Consider the following 16,108-nt stretch of genomic DNA (forward strand, 5'->3'; position numbering starts at 1 on the left):
TCACAATACAATAGTATCATAGTATTTTGAAGAAAATGAAATAACAATTAAACAAATAATATTTAAAAAAACGTTAACTTGTTATAAAATTTACATTCAAAGTTGAATTCAACCTTCTGTATGTACATTAATGAAACAGAATAGGTCTGTGACTGACTAGTTTAAGCTTAAAAGCTTCTTAAAGCTGTAACATCACAAAATAAAAGCAAAACACTATTTGATGCAGGTCACCTGTTGTCAGCTCAACCAAAAGAATGCATCGTATTGTAAAACAATTGATAACTCTATGACTCTTGTTTTGTATTGTGATATACCATGTTGTCATGTTATGATCAGTCACACAGGAATAGGACACTTGATGGAGTGCATCTGAATGAAACAGAATGTGGGCATGTTGAGAAGCTCAATGATAAAGTCACTTTACAGTAACTTCACAGTGTTTTTAAAAAAACGATATGCAGTGGCCACAGATGTCGGTCTGACAGATGTATATGCAGTAAATAATAGCTTCCTGAAACAATGGGAGATAGCAAATGAATGGTTGGATGGATGAATGAATGAATGAATGAATGAATGAATGAATGAAAGAATGAATGAATGAATGAATGAATGAATGAATGAATGAATGAATGAACACGCCTTTCTTCTCGGGCCATTTCATTGAAGTCTGCACTGGTTGTCAGGGCTGAATGTCAGTCTAGATTTCACCGATGATCTACTGTGTGTTTTCTGTAGTCTGTGACTCGCTGTGTCATAATATGAGGTCTGACTTAAGGTCATCTCTGATTTCTTTTAACACATCTATAAATTCAGATGAACTCGGGATGATGACTATAAGTTTCCTTAAGTTTTTCTCTCTCTTTCTCTCTTTGTTACTATCTCCATCATTCTTGTCTTTGAAAGCCCATGTGCTGTAGGACCAAAGGACTTGTTTATGGGATGAATGGGTGGCTCTTGAATCAACCAATCAGAGAGCAGTAGTTCTTTACACAGCAGGATCAGAACCATAAGGGACCTGTGTTTGAAAGAGAGTGTGTCATAAGTTTTTTGTCATAAGCATTGTACAATTTTTTGGTTATTATTTTGTTATGAATAGCTTTCAACCCTCTTACACAAGTTGTTGTAAGGGAAATATCAAAATAAAAATAGAAGTGCATAAGTACTCTTAATGCTGAATAAACCCACACTTGGACACAAACTAGCTACACCTGCAATCCTGTTTTGCTCACAATTATTGGACAGTTGTTTTTATTTCATCTTCCTGTTTATTTAATACCTATTGTTAGAAAATGGTGAAAATTGTTGTTGTTTAAAGAACAAGACCTTATACCCCCGGTCTTATTTCCTCTTTCTCTTTAGGTGTTATCTTCTTTGGTGCCGTCTTTGATCGGCTATCTCAATGACAGTGATCTGAGTGATTCTGTCCTGAGCGTGCTGGTGAACGTGGCTCAGGCGAGCCCCGCCTCTCTCACATCCTTCCTGTCAATCTTGAGAAGTGTGGGTCAGAAAAACCCTGCGCTGCTTGGACACATCGCTAAGATCCACGGGGCAGTGGGTCTAACTAGTGAGGTGGGCATTTACCATCACGTTGCCATTCACTGAAGGTGGCTTCTTTCATAACAATAAAATTAATAACGCTTTAATGACTGGTCCAAAACGAAAACGGACACTGATCTGGTGCACTGTGTTTTCACTTTAACTACAGTATTTTGAGCTTGAAATTGTCCTAATGTGGCGTTCATAATGCAAGTTCATATAACCACCATTCCGTCCAAAAATGTGTTCTCTGTGAAACGACTTCTAAAACATGTGTCAGACATGTGCACAGACATATTACCTATAAGTCTTTGCCGTTTGATGATTTTGCTTTCTTGTTATAGTACTACCGATTTCTCATTTCTGCCTCTCGGTGGCAGGTCAGAATCTTTATTTCATGCAGTTCATCTGCGGCAGACCAACATTGTTGCTGATTCATACTTGTTAAAGGTCCAGTTGAACGCGCAGTTTCTGCCAATCTCATATTAATCTTGAGTATCTTGTATAGAGTAGTTTTGCATACTTTCTATCTTCGAAGAGTATTTAGTTTGATCACATTTATAAAAGATAGATACAGCTGTACGATTATTTCCGAAAACAGACGACCTCCTGGGGGTGGGTGGGGGGGGGTGGACTAAATCACTACCACATGATAGTGATCTGAGTGATTCAGTCTAGATTTCACCGATGATCAACTATGTGTTTTCTGTAGTCTGTGACTCGCTGTGTCATAATATGAGGTCTGACTTAAGGTCATCTCTGATTTCTTTTAACACATCTATAAATTCAGATGAACTCTGAATTTATAGAGTTCACGACATAATCGCATTATAACTGCTGATTCACTATACGTTTGTGTTGTTTACATTATGCATGTACACGCCGATTGCCAACAAAACACAGACATATGACTTAGTTTCACTTACCGCTTGCAGTTCGTGTCTTGCATCTTTTAGCGCTGGGCCCGCACAATCTGTCAGTTTCAAATGATCTGCATCTGTTATATTCACCGTTTATATAACATCCATCACTGAAATGCCGTGAACAAACAAACACACCTCAACTTCTCTCACTATCGCAAGAGTAACGAGCTGCAGCTGAAGGCCCACAACACAGCCAATCTTGACGCGGCGCAGCCAATCTCGATGGTAGCGGGTCTTCCTATCGCTCGTTGGTTGACACGTGGGCGGGCTATTTCTTTCGCCTTGCCGTGGGAGTGCTTTTCCGGGAGAATTACCCAATAAGGGACTAAGAAAAGTTGTCCGTAATGGTTTTTCATGTTCAAAAAAAACTTTCCGAAACCTATACGAACCTTTGGGGAGTGTATCAAGCACAGAAATACTACAGAATTCGTCCAACTCATTTTTGACCCCCCGTCTGTCTCCTCCTGCCTCCCCTCTTTGATTTCTTGTAATTTGCACAAGCCTCATACTCAATGAGTAGCGCAGCCAATCCCATAAAAAGAAATACTTTATTTAGGGCCCATTTGAACAAAGGATTTAATGTTGGTTTGTATCCTATCATACACCTTTTATACTGTTTAAATTGTGTGGCTTTTTAAGGAGTGGTGCACAATAACTTTTCGTAATATATTACATATTACATACTGTATGTGATATATTTTTTAAAACTGTAACTAAAATTAATAAAATCAAGTATGATGTGGAATTTTTAATAATCAAAAGCTCCTGTTGCTTTGTGACAGCAGCCATCACGACATCGTAGAGACATTTTTGACATTTTTCTTTTATAATTTGATATAAATTATGACTCTGCTGAAGCAACTTCGAAAAAGGCGATTTTTAACGCAATTTAAGCTTAGTTGATCAGAAATTTAATCATTGATCAGAAATATGCTATTTAATTGTGATCTTTGCCAGTGATTTTAGAAATATCTGCCTTCCACCATTCAAAGAGAAAAGACTGTTGACTTGCTATGATGTAAATAGCTGCCCAGAGGCGGTGCAAACATGGCCGACGAGTGGCACGACTTCCGTAAACGGACTTTGATCAAATTCGGTACTGTTTTTGTCAGCATGACTTTCCTTTGTTCATCCATGACATGACATTCTCCAAAATCAGCAAACTGGGCCAACCAGAGGGACGAACAATCAAGAATGAAACATACCCTCACAATCTCAGACAGAAAACGCTCACTTTGTTTCTCTTTGTTTCATGTCTGTTTGGTAAACGGATACCTGCAGAGTACTTGGCCGTTCCACAATGTTTCGTAATGTGTTTGCTTTGGAGAAGGTCCACACTCTTGACCAGCTGTGATCAGAGCCACGTGGAGATGAAATGCCACGAGCTGGATGCCGTTTGGTCCGGTTACACTTTGAGTGGACCTACTCGGAGCTACCACAAGCCCATAAAAGAAAACAATCCAGGGAACATGTCACTTCTGTAGAGCGATCACAGGCCCAATGAAAAATGTGCAGACATGTATATAAGCACTTGAAGGAGATGGCCAGCGTTGAATAGAAATGGCTTCATGTGGACACTTTCCCTGCGTTCCGAGCTTTGCGAGGCTGCGTTGGCTTGTTAAACAGTCACGGGAATGTGTGCCAAATTGCTGAATTCAGAGAAAAGGTTTCTTCCTTTCATATTTTTTCAATCACAATCAGAGGAGACAGGAGGAAAAAAGAGCAAAAGGAACAGTTTACACGGTTTTAGAAAAGCCTCACTGATCCATGAAGTGTTGAACATCGAAACACACAAAACTAGCACACGTGCTCGAACACCGCGGAGGATTGATCCGGATCGTTGTGCGGTAGATCTCAGAAGATTGCTTGAGACGGGCCAAATCGCTCCCTTTCCCCCATGTAGCGCCACATGCTGCGAAACTACATTTCTAAAGGTGTTCCTACACTGCTATACTATGAAAAAGCTATCATAGATAAAGGGATCTAAAAGATGGATTGAATTAAGTGGGTTTTAAATAACCAAGAGGTTTCTTTGAAATGACGTAAGCGAAAAGCCCTGTGTCTTCTGAAGCAAGGACTTGTGTAAGCGGCAGTTTTTTCCCAAAGGATGTTATCACAGCAGTCCATTGTAAACCACAGAGGCATCAGTTAATCACACTGACGTTTAGAGTCGTGTGATTTTCTTTATGAGTTAAGGGGGGAAAATGGTGTAAATGCAGTCAGCTACTTTTTGGTCCTGTTTTATGTTCTTTATAAAATGGTGAAGCAAGAACGGGGTTTTATTCATGTTGTCACTTAGGGATGTAACGATGCACTCAGCTGAAGACTCTGTATGATACACCATACTGGGTTCACAATACAATAGTATCATAGTATTTTGAAGAAAATGAAATAACAATTAAACAAATAATATTTAAAAAAACGTTAACTTGTTATAAAATTTACATTCAAAGTTGAATTCAACCTTCTGTATGTACATTAATGAAACAGAATAGGTCTGTGACTGACTAGTTTAAGCTTAAAAGCTTCTTAAAGCTGTAACATCACAAAATAAAAGCAAAACACTATTTGATGCAGGTCACCTGTTGTCAGCTCAACCAAAAGAATGCATCGTATTGTAAAACAATTGATAACTCTATGACTCTTGTTTTGTATTGTGATATACCATGTTGTCATGTTATGATCAGTCACACAGGAATAGGACACTTGATGGAGTGCATCTGAATGAAACAGAATGTGGGCATGTTGAGAAGCTCAATGATAAAGTCACTTTACAGTAACTTCACAGTGTTTTTAAAAAAACGATATGCAGTGGCCACAGATGTCGGTCTGACAGATGTATATGCAGTAAATAATAGCTTCCTGAAACAATGGGAGATAGCAAATGAATGGTTGGATGGATGAATGAATGAATGAATGAATGAATGAATGAATGAAAGAATGAATGAATGAATGAATGAATGAATGAATGAATGAATGAATGAATGAAAGAATGAATGAATGAATGAATGAGTTGTACAAACGAATAAGTGAATGAATCATATTAATGAACAAATGAATGAATCAATCATATGAATGAATGAATCAAATGAGTGAGTGAGTGAGTGAGTGAGTGAGTGAGCGAATTGTACGAATGAATGGATGGATGGATGAATAAATGAGTTGTAAAAATAAATGAGTGAATGAATCATATGAATTAATGAATGATTGAATCATATGAATGAATGAGTGAATCGAACTAATACGTGAGTGAGTGAGTGAGTGAGTGAGTGAGTGAATCGTAGGAATGAATGAATGAGTTGTATGAATGAATGAGCGAATGAATCATATGAATGAATGGAGGTATGAATGAATGAGCGAATGAATCATAAGAATGAATTCGTGAATGAATCATATGAATGAGTGAATGAATGAAGTTATGAATAAATGAATGAGTGAACGAATCATAAGAATGAATGAGTGAATGAATCATGTGAATGAGTGAATGAATGAAGGTATGAATAAATGAATGAGTGAACGAATCATAAGAATGAATGAGTGAATGAATGAATTGTATGAATGAATGAATGAATGAGTCAATCAAATGAATAAATGAGTGAGTGAATCGTACGAATGAATGAATGAATCATATGAATGAACATTTTTAATATAATAAACCATGGGTAATTTGCATTAGGGATAAACACAAATAATTACACTTGAATTCTCAATAATAATTGTCATATTAATATTGTGTATAATGTGACGGATTAATACAAAAACAAAATATACAAAAACAAGGTTTCGTGACAACTCTCCACCACAATGCTTGTTTGTATGTTTCATTATGGCCTGTTTTGGTTCCTTCACTAAAACTCGAGTAATAATCACGTCTCTTTTTCGAAGGGATTAATTTAATGTTCTCCTGGCCCTGACTCTCATTTCCTCTTGAAGATGTGTGACATTTGCCTGGATCCAGTCTCACGCAGAGCTGAAAACACTAACATCTATTAAACCCACATGAGCTACAGAACACAGCCATCATGTACGGCCCCTGCGGCCGCTAACCACACTACAAAATAAACCTTTTTCATTCCAACACATCATCATGAAAACCCAAACAAACATCAATGACAGGTCAAGCTACGCCGTCGTAACGTCCGAACGGGCAAACAGACCCCTGCGCTTGTTTATTTACACACGTCATATTAGCGTTGTTTGTGAGGGATTACGTTGATTTTAAAGCCTTGTTTGATGACGTCTTTGCTTTCAAAAGCACTTGATAGATTTCACTTTGTTTTTGATCCGTCTTAGTAAAGCGGCCTGCTGCCACTCATTTATTTTTGGATTGTGATCGGGTTGGTTTTGAAAGACTTAAGTTGTGAAGTAATTTGATGTAAACAGAAAAGTTTAGCATTTAAAAACACAAACGTTTACAATGATTACGTATACTTTTTTTAAAGTCAGACCGTAAGTTATAAAGATGTTTCTTCATAATTTGCAACAAAATTGCAACAATGTGTGTTCAAGTTTGCATAACTTCACCAATTGTAATGAAACATGCATGCACACATTATGCTTTGACTCTCTTTAGATGCCTTTCCAACCAGCTAGGAGGCTAAAATTGGGATATGTTCGTTTCAGGATGAAAGTTCATCATATGTTCACCAGGCCTGCAGTAGAGTTTCATTGACCTCTGTGAAAGTCATTCTCAGTTTATCAGAGCCTCATGCATCTGGAGTTTTAAAGTAGCCCAGCAGTAGACCTCTGAAGTGTTTATCTATTGGGCTGACGTTGAAATAGCGTTCTGATGATTGTGTGTGCTGGGGGTAATATGGTCTGTAAATTTACGAATGAGATCTTGTTCAAATAAACAGGGAAATTGTCAGGACGGCAAAGGGAATAATTGGGAAGCTTGCTAAAATGGTTATTTTGTGTGTGTGCGCAGTAAGACATGCAGGTTTGGCTCTGGTTCACGCTCTCTATTGGGATGTTTCTGAGAATTGTGGGATGTTTACCCCAATTTGAATGATGAAACTGGGTAGCTAGTACGTGTGCGATGAAACAGCAGTGGGGGGCAATGAATAGACATTTGTGAACAGGGCCGATTTAGTAACAGTGCAAAGCTTCCATTTGGTTGTGCAAGATTTGCCTTCTCGTCTATTTATTTCCTATGATTGCTTTCGAGTAGATGTTATGCATGTACGATTGTTTTGTATCGTGCCATGTCCACTTGCGAAAGCAGCTTGTCAGATAGTATTTTGCTAAGAATGTGATATGTTTACTTTTGTCAATGTTAAAAGACTTTTCCTCTCTCCTCTCTGAACAGAATTGGCTACAAGGAAGACATTTGTATTTTGATTTTTTTTAAGAAAAAGTATAGAATTGCTATAAAAACATTGCTTTGTTTTTATGAGCGTCTGGGCCGGTCGTCTCAAATAAAAGTTTAACTGAATATTTCATGTGAGTGTTTTAACTACAATCTTCTCTTTTAAACATGATTTTAAACGCAATTCCCGATTCTTTCAAAGCATAAACGGTGACACTAAATGTACTTCTTAAACTTTGTTTATATTTAACATGTACAGTGACAGCACATTGAATGCTTGTGACCAAACAGTTCTTGGCCACCATTGACTACTATAGTAGGAATAATGTTTTTGTAAATTTCTTTGTTCTGTTGAACACAAAATAATATATTTTTAAGAATGTTGGAAAGCAAACAGTTCTGGGGCACTTTTGACTACCATTGTCATTTTTACTTCCTACTATGGTAGTTAATGGTGGCCAAGAACTGTTTGGTTACAAGCATTCTTCCAAATAACTTTCTCCGTGTTCAACAGAACAAATAAATTCATGCAGATTTGGAACAACTCGAGGGTGAGTTAATGATTACTTTTTTGTTTTTGGGTGGACTGTCCCTTTAAGGATTGAGTCAGTTTCCTTTATTGGCCTCTACCTTCACTTCAATCATAGAGCTTACATCTTTAAAACATTATGAGCTAATTGAAGAAACTAGAATGGGGCGAGAGAAAGGGAGTTTGTTTGTTTGTTTGTTTGTGTGTTCAAAACATTGAACACATGGTTATTTTGTTGCGGACATAAAAAACGGATTTTCCAACAACACTAAATAAAAGGCTCGAAACAGATAAACATTTATAAAAGTCACTAAAAGCGTCCAGCTGTGCTAAGTGTTACGGTTAGCTGTATCTCAGCCAACTGAACAACCACTGAAATGGGTTGTAATCATTCTTAAATAAGTAACTGAAATATACAGCTTAATGGCAGCGCCAATTAAAACACGTCAAACGCAGTCATCTCTGAAGGATCCTTGAAGTCTGTCCAGAAATGTGCAAAAGTTCCCTGACGTATTTCATTTAAATGCTCAACATCCAACTAACACCTATTGGTAATGGTTGAGTTCAGGTGCTAATGAATAACACACAGAAGACGCGTCACCTTTACATAAAGCACCTCGTAAGACCAAAAAAGATGAATGCTAGCAATCTGATGCAGAAATGACCACATTGTATATGTTTTAAACATTTAAAGGCTTTATGTATATGCGAAGTGTGAGATGGTTTTCTTGAGAATAACACATGGGAGTAACTTAATCACAGAAACTTCATATACTGTAAGTCTTTTTTGCAGGGCATGAAAATAGGGGATCCCCCTTAGATGACTCATATATGAGGGGTATTCATTTTGGAGGGATGTCAAAAATGCTTCAACAGTCTTAACTAAATGAATACATACAGTATTTACTCAATTCAATGTACTTGAATAGTGTTTCACAATACACATTGTTTCAAACTAGTTTTTTAAAGAATACTGCCCTCGGTACAAACTGTTATGGCCACTATGCACCCAACAGTGCAACATTACCCCTGATGAGGGTCCTGTGTTTGTGATGTGGCCCATAGTTGTATTGAAAATGAAGAGTTAAAAATTGTAAAAAGGTTCTGAAGATGTCAAAATATGATGTCCTGATTAGGGATGGACGATATATTATTGGCCGATAAATGGTCATTTTAATGTTATCAGTATAGACCAAATAATAATATGGAGTGGGTCAGGGATGACGTATTTTTGTAGGCTAACCCGGAAGTAATCGCTGTGCTGGTTCCCTCGACCGAAAGCCTATGCACTTTTGCCATTGACTTTTGGAAGATCGCCAAAAATAAGATCTGTGATTAACAAATCGTCGCTGTCGGGCGGAAACCTCCTATGTCCAAATTTGGTCAATTTCATATTTTTTCACAAATCCATGCTATTGGTCAGTCCCCATGTGGGTCTGTTATTTTTACAAATTATTAACCAATCTAAAGTGTTGAAAATAGCTTGAGAGCAAATCTCTTAACTCCATTGGACACTTCAACTGTCTGATAAGTCTCGTAACTCCACCTCTTCTTCACTCCGCGGGAGCTTCTCGGCATTACGTCTCCTGATTTAAAGTTTTTTAGACAATAACGAGTGAAAATAGTTAGGTTAGATACATTTGAGTAGGTTTGTTTTGTTAAAAATCGATAGCTGTAATGCTTCGGTGCAGAAGGAAGCCCATGAGCCACGAAGGTAAATTTGCGAGCAGATTCGGCTAATTTCCGCCTATTAGACAGCCTAGTCAGCTCATCGTTTTTTCTATTACATCACTTATAGTTCTTAAACCTTTAAAATGGAGTTTAGGAAGATGTATGTAACCACAGTCGTTAGCTTTGCTTAACTATTGAAGCCTTTTCTCTTGTCAAGAGGCTCAACGCGACCGCCGACTTTATTTGCTTGCAGTTTAATTTCCTCCTATATTAGACAGCCTGTTTAATGTTTTATTTTTGTATTGCATCACTCATAGCTCTAACGTTTAAAATAGAGTTTAGGAAGATGTATGTAACCACAATCATTAGCTTTCATTAGCTTTTAAAGCCTCGTTTCTTGTCAAAAGGCTCAACGCGACCGCAGACTTTGATGAACACTGCTGGCAGCAGCGACATCTGTCCGTAACATTCTTATCAATGACAGCGTAATCTCGTATCTCCCTGCTCCCAAGTCATAAACCTTGTATCTCCGATTAAACATAGTTTTGGGGAAATGTGTTAATGTTGGTACACAACAGTATATGATAGCAATATAAGGTATAATACCAACTTTAACGATACAATGTTTAATAACTCAAAAAATATGCAGTTTTTTTAATTTCCTGAAAAATAATGGTTTTGGAGATACGAGGATTCCGCCCGACAGCGACGAAATGTTCATGATGCTCACACGTTTTGTCTGTCAAGATAATCTTTAAAGATTAACACAATATTTGCTATTTTTGAAGCCTAAATACAATCGGCAGAAGTAAAAAGCTAACACGATGCTATAAACAGACTACACTACGGTCGCTCGATATCAACGTCACCACCACCAATCCTCCGACAACTTTCTCAAACTTTATTAAAAACGTGTTCCCTGGTAAAGTAATTACTCCGTGAATGAATCTCCAACAATGATTTTAGACATTTGTGCCAGTGTTGCATTATTTGTGAGATTTCAATGCGCGATGATGTCTTTCGTCCCCGCCAAAGGAAGTAGTCGCTTTTAGCAACTTGTTAGCAACCGCTGTATAAAAGACACAATAAAGGTTTAAAAAAAATCACAAGTGGGTTATAATTGGTGTGTTTTGATGTCTTAGAATAAAACGTGAAAATGTTTAGAGGTTTTGTTAGCCACAGACCATATTTCAGGCGATTTACCAAAAACCCATTCAAAAACCCATAGACTTTGGGACAATGGAACCGGAAGTCTTAAAATGCTAACTCTCTTCCGGGGTTTGCATACAAAAATACGTCATCTCTGCGGTACTCAATTAGGTCGATATATTAAAGCCGGTAAATAATGAATAGTTTCCTCAGGTTTAACCATTTCAGTTGATGTTGGTACAGTGTGTAGATACTCGCTTCAGCTTTCATAAACGCAAGTGATAGTTTTGACATTTCATTTATTGTTCAGACATGGTGCACTGCCAAACGGTCTATTTACAGCTTTTACGACTTGCAACAGCTTCACGCAGTGGTCTACATTTAGAAATGTGTGAGAACTATAATTAGAAAATGATCAGGTGTGTGAGTCTGTCTTCAGCAAGCTTTTCACTTTTCGGCTGGAACTTGTTGGAGTGATATCCCAGAGTCCTCAGGATAAGTATATTGTAAGTTCTCTCCGTATGAGCCAAAGACAATTAGAGACATTTGCTAAAAACCTATTTCTAAGGTCTTATTTAATTTAGATATATGGGGATGGGTTTGATGTCAACGACAAGACATGTGATGTGACACAGCACATTTTAGTTAAACAAGTGCATAGGGAGAGTACATATTTAAAGGGATAGTTCACCCAAAAGTGAAAATTCTGTCATCATTTACTCACCCTCAGGTTGTTCCAAATCTGTATACATTTCTTTGTTCTGATGAACACAGATAAAGATATTTGGAAGAATGCTTATAACCAAACCGATTTTGCCCCCCATTGACTACCATATTAGGAAAAAATACAATGGTAGTCAAAAGTGCCCCAGAACTGTTTGTTGTTGTCAAGAATGGTGAGGGAACAAGGACACAAGTACAGAGGACCCAGACGCAGACAGCGGGTAAGGGGTTAACAAGACATTTAATAAAATATAAATACAAAACAAAGACCCACGTGGGGGTAACATAACAAAACAGGGGAGTACGAAAACTGACTACACCTACACAAGACTAAAATTAACACTTGACATAATATACAAATAACTAAACTGGACTAGACTAACAAAGCACAGGCACTCACCAAACACACAAGCAATGGACCAGCACAGGACAATGAAACATGAGGACTATATAAAGGGGACAAAATCAAGAAGGGGACAAGTGCGGGGCATGAACTAATAATTATCACTAATGAGGAGACGAAAGGGCGGGAACAGAGACGCGACACCCGAGAGTGGAAGGCCAACAGGGCCAAAACGCCTCTCTCCACATGAAGCAAGAGGTTCTGTCATGATTCTGCCACTAGGTCAAGAAAAGCAAGACAAGATGGGGCAGAACCCCATCTGTCCTGATGCTCGTCAAGGAACAAAACAAACATAACCATACAAAACACGACCAAAAACGTGATACATAGAAAAAAAAGTCCAAACAAAGACATGGCGCCGGCTCGAAGGCCAGCTGGACAGCACATGGCGCCGGCTGGGTGGCCGGCTGCACAACACATGACGCCGGCTGGAGGGCCGGGTGGACAGTACATGGCGCCGGCTGGATGGCCGGCTGGACAACACATGACACCGGCTGGAAGGCCGGCTGGACAGTACGTGGCGCCGGCTGGAAGGCCGGCTGGACATTACATGGCGCCGGCTGGATGGCTGGCTGGACAACACATGACGCCGGCTGGATGGCCTGCTGGACAGTACATGGCGTCGGCTGGAAGGTCGGCTGGACAGCACATGGCGCCGGCTGGCAGGCCGGCTGGACAGTTCATAGCGCTTACTGGAAGGCCGGCTGGACAATACATGGCGCCGGCTGGATGGCCGGCTGGACAATACATGGCTGGGAGGCCGGCTATCACTGGCTGGGCAGGCCTGGATGCCGACGAGACGGGATGGGAAGTCGGTGGCTGGGCAGCGCCTTCCGACGGCTGGGCAGTGCTCTCTGGCAGCTGGGCAGCAAACAGGGACACCGGCTGGATCACCGTGGAACAGGAACAACACAAAACAAGGTGTCGACTTCGACAGGCCTGGGTACCAGCTGGGATGCCGGCAGGGATCTGTGGCGGGAACAGGACACCGGCGGTCTCGACCCTGGAGGGAAACCCGACGACCTCAACCCTGGAAGGGAACCCGGCGGTCTCGATCCAGGACGCGGTTCCGGCAGTCTCAACCCCGGAAGGGAGTCCGGCGGTCCCGGCTCTGGACTGGAGCCCGGCGGCCTCAACCCTGGAGGGGAGACCAGCGGTATCGACCCCTCCCGCTGCGATCCCTCTGTCTGCTGGGTCCGACGTTGGCTGGTCCATTCTGTCAAGAATGGTGAGGGAACAAGGACACAAGTACAGAGGACCCAGACGCAGACAGCGGGTAAGGGGTTAACAAGACATATTAATAAAATATAAATACAAAACAAAGACCCACGTGGGAGAACATAACAAAACAGGGGAGTACGAAAACACGACAGGACTGGACTAAAACTGACTACACCTACACAAGACTAAAATTAACACTTGACATAATATACAAATAACTAAACTGGACTAGACTAAAAAAGCACAGGCACTCACCACACACACAAGCAATAGACCAGCACAGGACAATGAAACATGAGGACTATATAAAGGGGACGAAATCAAGAAGGGGACAGGTGCGGGGCATGAACTAATAATTATCACTAATGAGGAGACGAAAGTGTGGGAACAGTGACGCGACACCGGAGAGTGGAAGGCCAACAGGGCCAAAACGCCTCTCTCCACATGAAACAAGAGGTTCTGTCATGATTCTGCCACTAGGTCAAGAAAAGCAAGACAAGATGGGGCAGAACCATGACAGCTGTCCTACATTCTTAAAAATGTCTTATTTTGTGTTCAACAGAAGAAAAAAAATGATAAAGTAATTTTTCCATTCTTCCAAATATCTTTCTCTGTGTTCATCAGAACAAATACATTTATATAGATTTGGAACAACTCGAAGGTGAGTAAATGATGACAGGATTTTCATTTTTGGGTGAACTATCCCTTTAACATGGTTTGGTCTGTCTATCCGAAGATTTCAAACATCACACATGGATTGCATTTATGTTGCTTTTCTTATAGTCTTTTTTAACTGGGCAGCCCTAGTCACTATTTATTTTCATTGTATGACAAACAGACCACTGGAAATGGTGCAATAAATTGTATTTTTTGTTACACAGAACATTGGAAGTAATTTGAGGATGAGTAATGATTTCGTTTTTGGATCAACTGTTTCTTTGTGGTCACAAAATCAGAAATATAGAAGCATATTAAAACGGTTGTGTTTAGATCACCTGAGACTGTTGTGTATGAATCAGGTATGAACAGGGCAGAATTGTTGCTGGTTGGCCGTTTTGACAAGTTCTGATGAGCTCAGTTTCACTTTCAGCTGACATCTGAGGAAACAAATCAATGAGGGTAAATCGCAGTAAAGAATGTTTTTACTCTGGTAATTACTGTTCAGTGCTGAGACAGATTTACTCCCATCATCACCTCTATCTCCTTACACAGCACTGTTTCCTGTTCTATTGTCCTTTGTATAACAACACTGACTCTCTTCCAAAAACTATTGAGCTGCCATGATATCTACTGACTACATCGCAACAGCTCTATAGGACTTTACATACTACACTTAAACCAGCGTTGAAATTTCATTCATTTTCTTTTCTTTTTTATGTATGTATTTATTGGTTGGGATATATATATTTATAAAGTTTGTCCTTTTTTTAAATAGCCATTAACGAAAACCAGGATTTCAGGGATTATTATTATCAGAGTTTTTTATTTTTTCATATTATTTTAAATGAGCTTAAGTTTTAGAGTTTTATGTTTTATGTATTATTTACTTTATTAAATAATCAAATAATTATTTTACTTTACTTGTAATGTATTTTTTATGTTGCTATATAAGATTAGTTTATTTTAGTTTTGTTTATAATTTTAATTTCTGAGGCAACATATTTATCTTTAGTTAGTTAAATTTTTTCCAATAATTTTGAGGCCAATATTTGATTTGATTTCAATAAACAAAAACACTTTCAAAGTTTTCATTTTAGTAAACTAAAATAATCTTGGGAGGGACATACTTGCATCTGATTGGACAAAAAGTTTAGCAGTGCAGCATGAGTCATCAAGTTTTTAAAAACCTTATGCTGTCTGCATAGTTGGTTTGCTAGATTTTGAAACAGTGCCATTACGTCTCGTATGCATTGCACTCAAGTTTCAGTCCTGTTCAAACTCGAAAAGAGTGTGAAATACCGCTGCACAGAACTTGGCTGACAGCTTTAACCTAATAATTCTGATGAAAATTATCTTATTAGTTATAACTGATAGAACTGTTTAGATTTGTGGCGGTGGTAAACAGAGATTACATTAAGATGAAGTGCGCCACAGCTCAGCCCTGCGTCTGCGGGATGGAGTTGGCTGGCCGAGGCTTTTCTTGGCACCTTCTCTGTGCAGTCGTGCGGCCCAAAGCTTGTGTCTGACTTAAACACAAACAGATGTTACGTACGCGCTCAACCTGTAAAATTCACATGCGTAAGCCAGCATTCTGCCCTCTCATTGAGTTTGAAAAGAAACTGCACCTCGTTTTTTGCCTGTCAGAGCGTGACTGGATGTTGTTATCCTCACTTTTGTGTCTAAATATTTTTAGGTGAAATTCAATCTTCAATTTTATTTTATTTTATTTTTTTTAAATCTTCTGTTTCGAGGTAAAGAGAGAGAAGGAAGTCTTTGCCATCTGCAGTTTTTTTACACTTTTTAAAATGAGTAAAATCTTTAAAGTAATGAGCAGTTTGACCTTTAGCTAGATTTAACTTTAAATATATTAAATACTTTATTTTATGTTTCAGACAGAGATGGCGATAGAGAGGCAAAAGTTACGGATTGCAGCTTTAATAAATGAGATCATTTTTATTCATGCAGTATGTTTTCTTTTTCTTCAA

The 16,108-nt window shown here is 38.9% G+C and overlaps 1 protein-coding gene across 1 annotated transcript in view; it reads left to right on the top strand.

The window, feature by feature from the left end:
• veph1 (ventricular zone expressed PH domain-containing 1) overlaps positions 1–16,108 on the top strand; it is a 114,672-nt gene that overhangs the window by 55,337 nt on the left and 43,227 nt on the right. The window contains exon 6 of the mRNA XM_057348251.1: positions 1,360–1,569. Coding sequence (XP_057204234.1) covers positions 1,360–1,569 — 210 coding nt within the window. The remainder of the gene's footprint in view (positions 1–1,359; positions 1,570–16,108) is intronic.

This window comes from Triplophysa rosa, linkage group LG12 (assembly GCF_024868665.1).
Source record: "Triplophysa rosa linkage group LG12, Trosa_1v2, whole genome shotgun sequence".
In the NCBI taxonomy this organism is placed as follows: Eukaryota; Metazoa; Chordata; class Actinopteri; order Cypriniformes; family Nemacheilidae; genus Triplophysa; species Triplophysa rosa.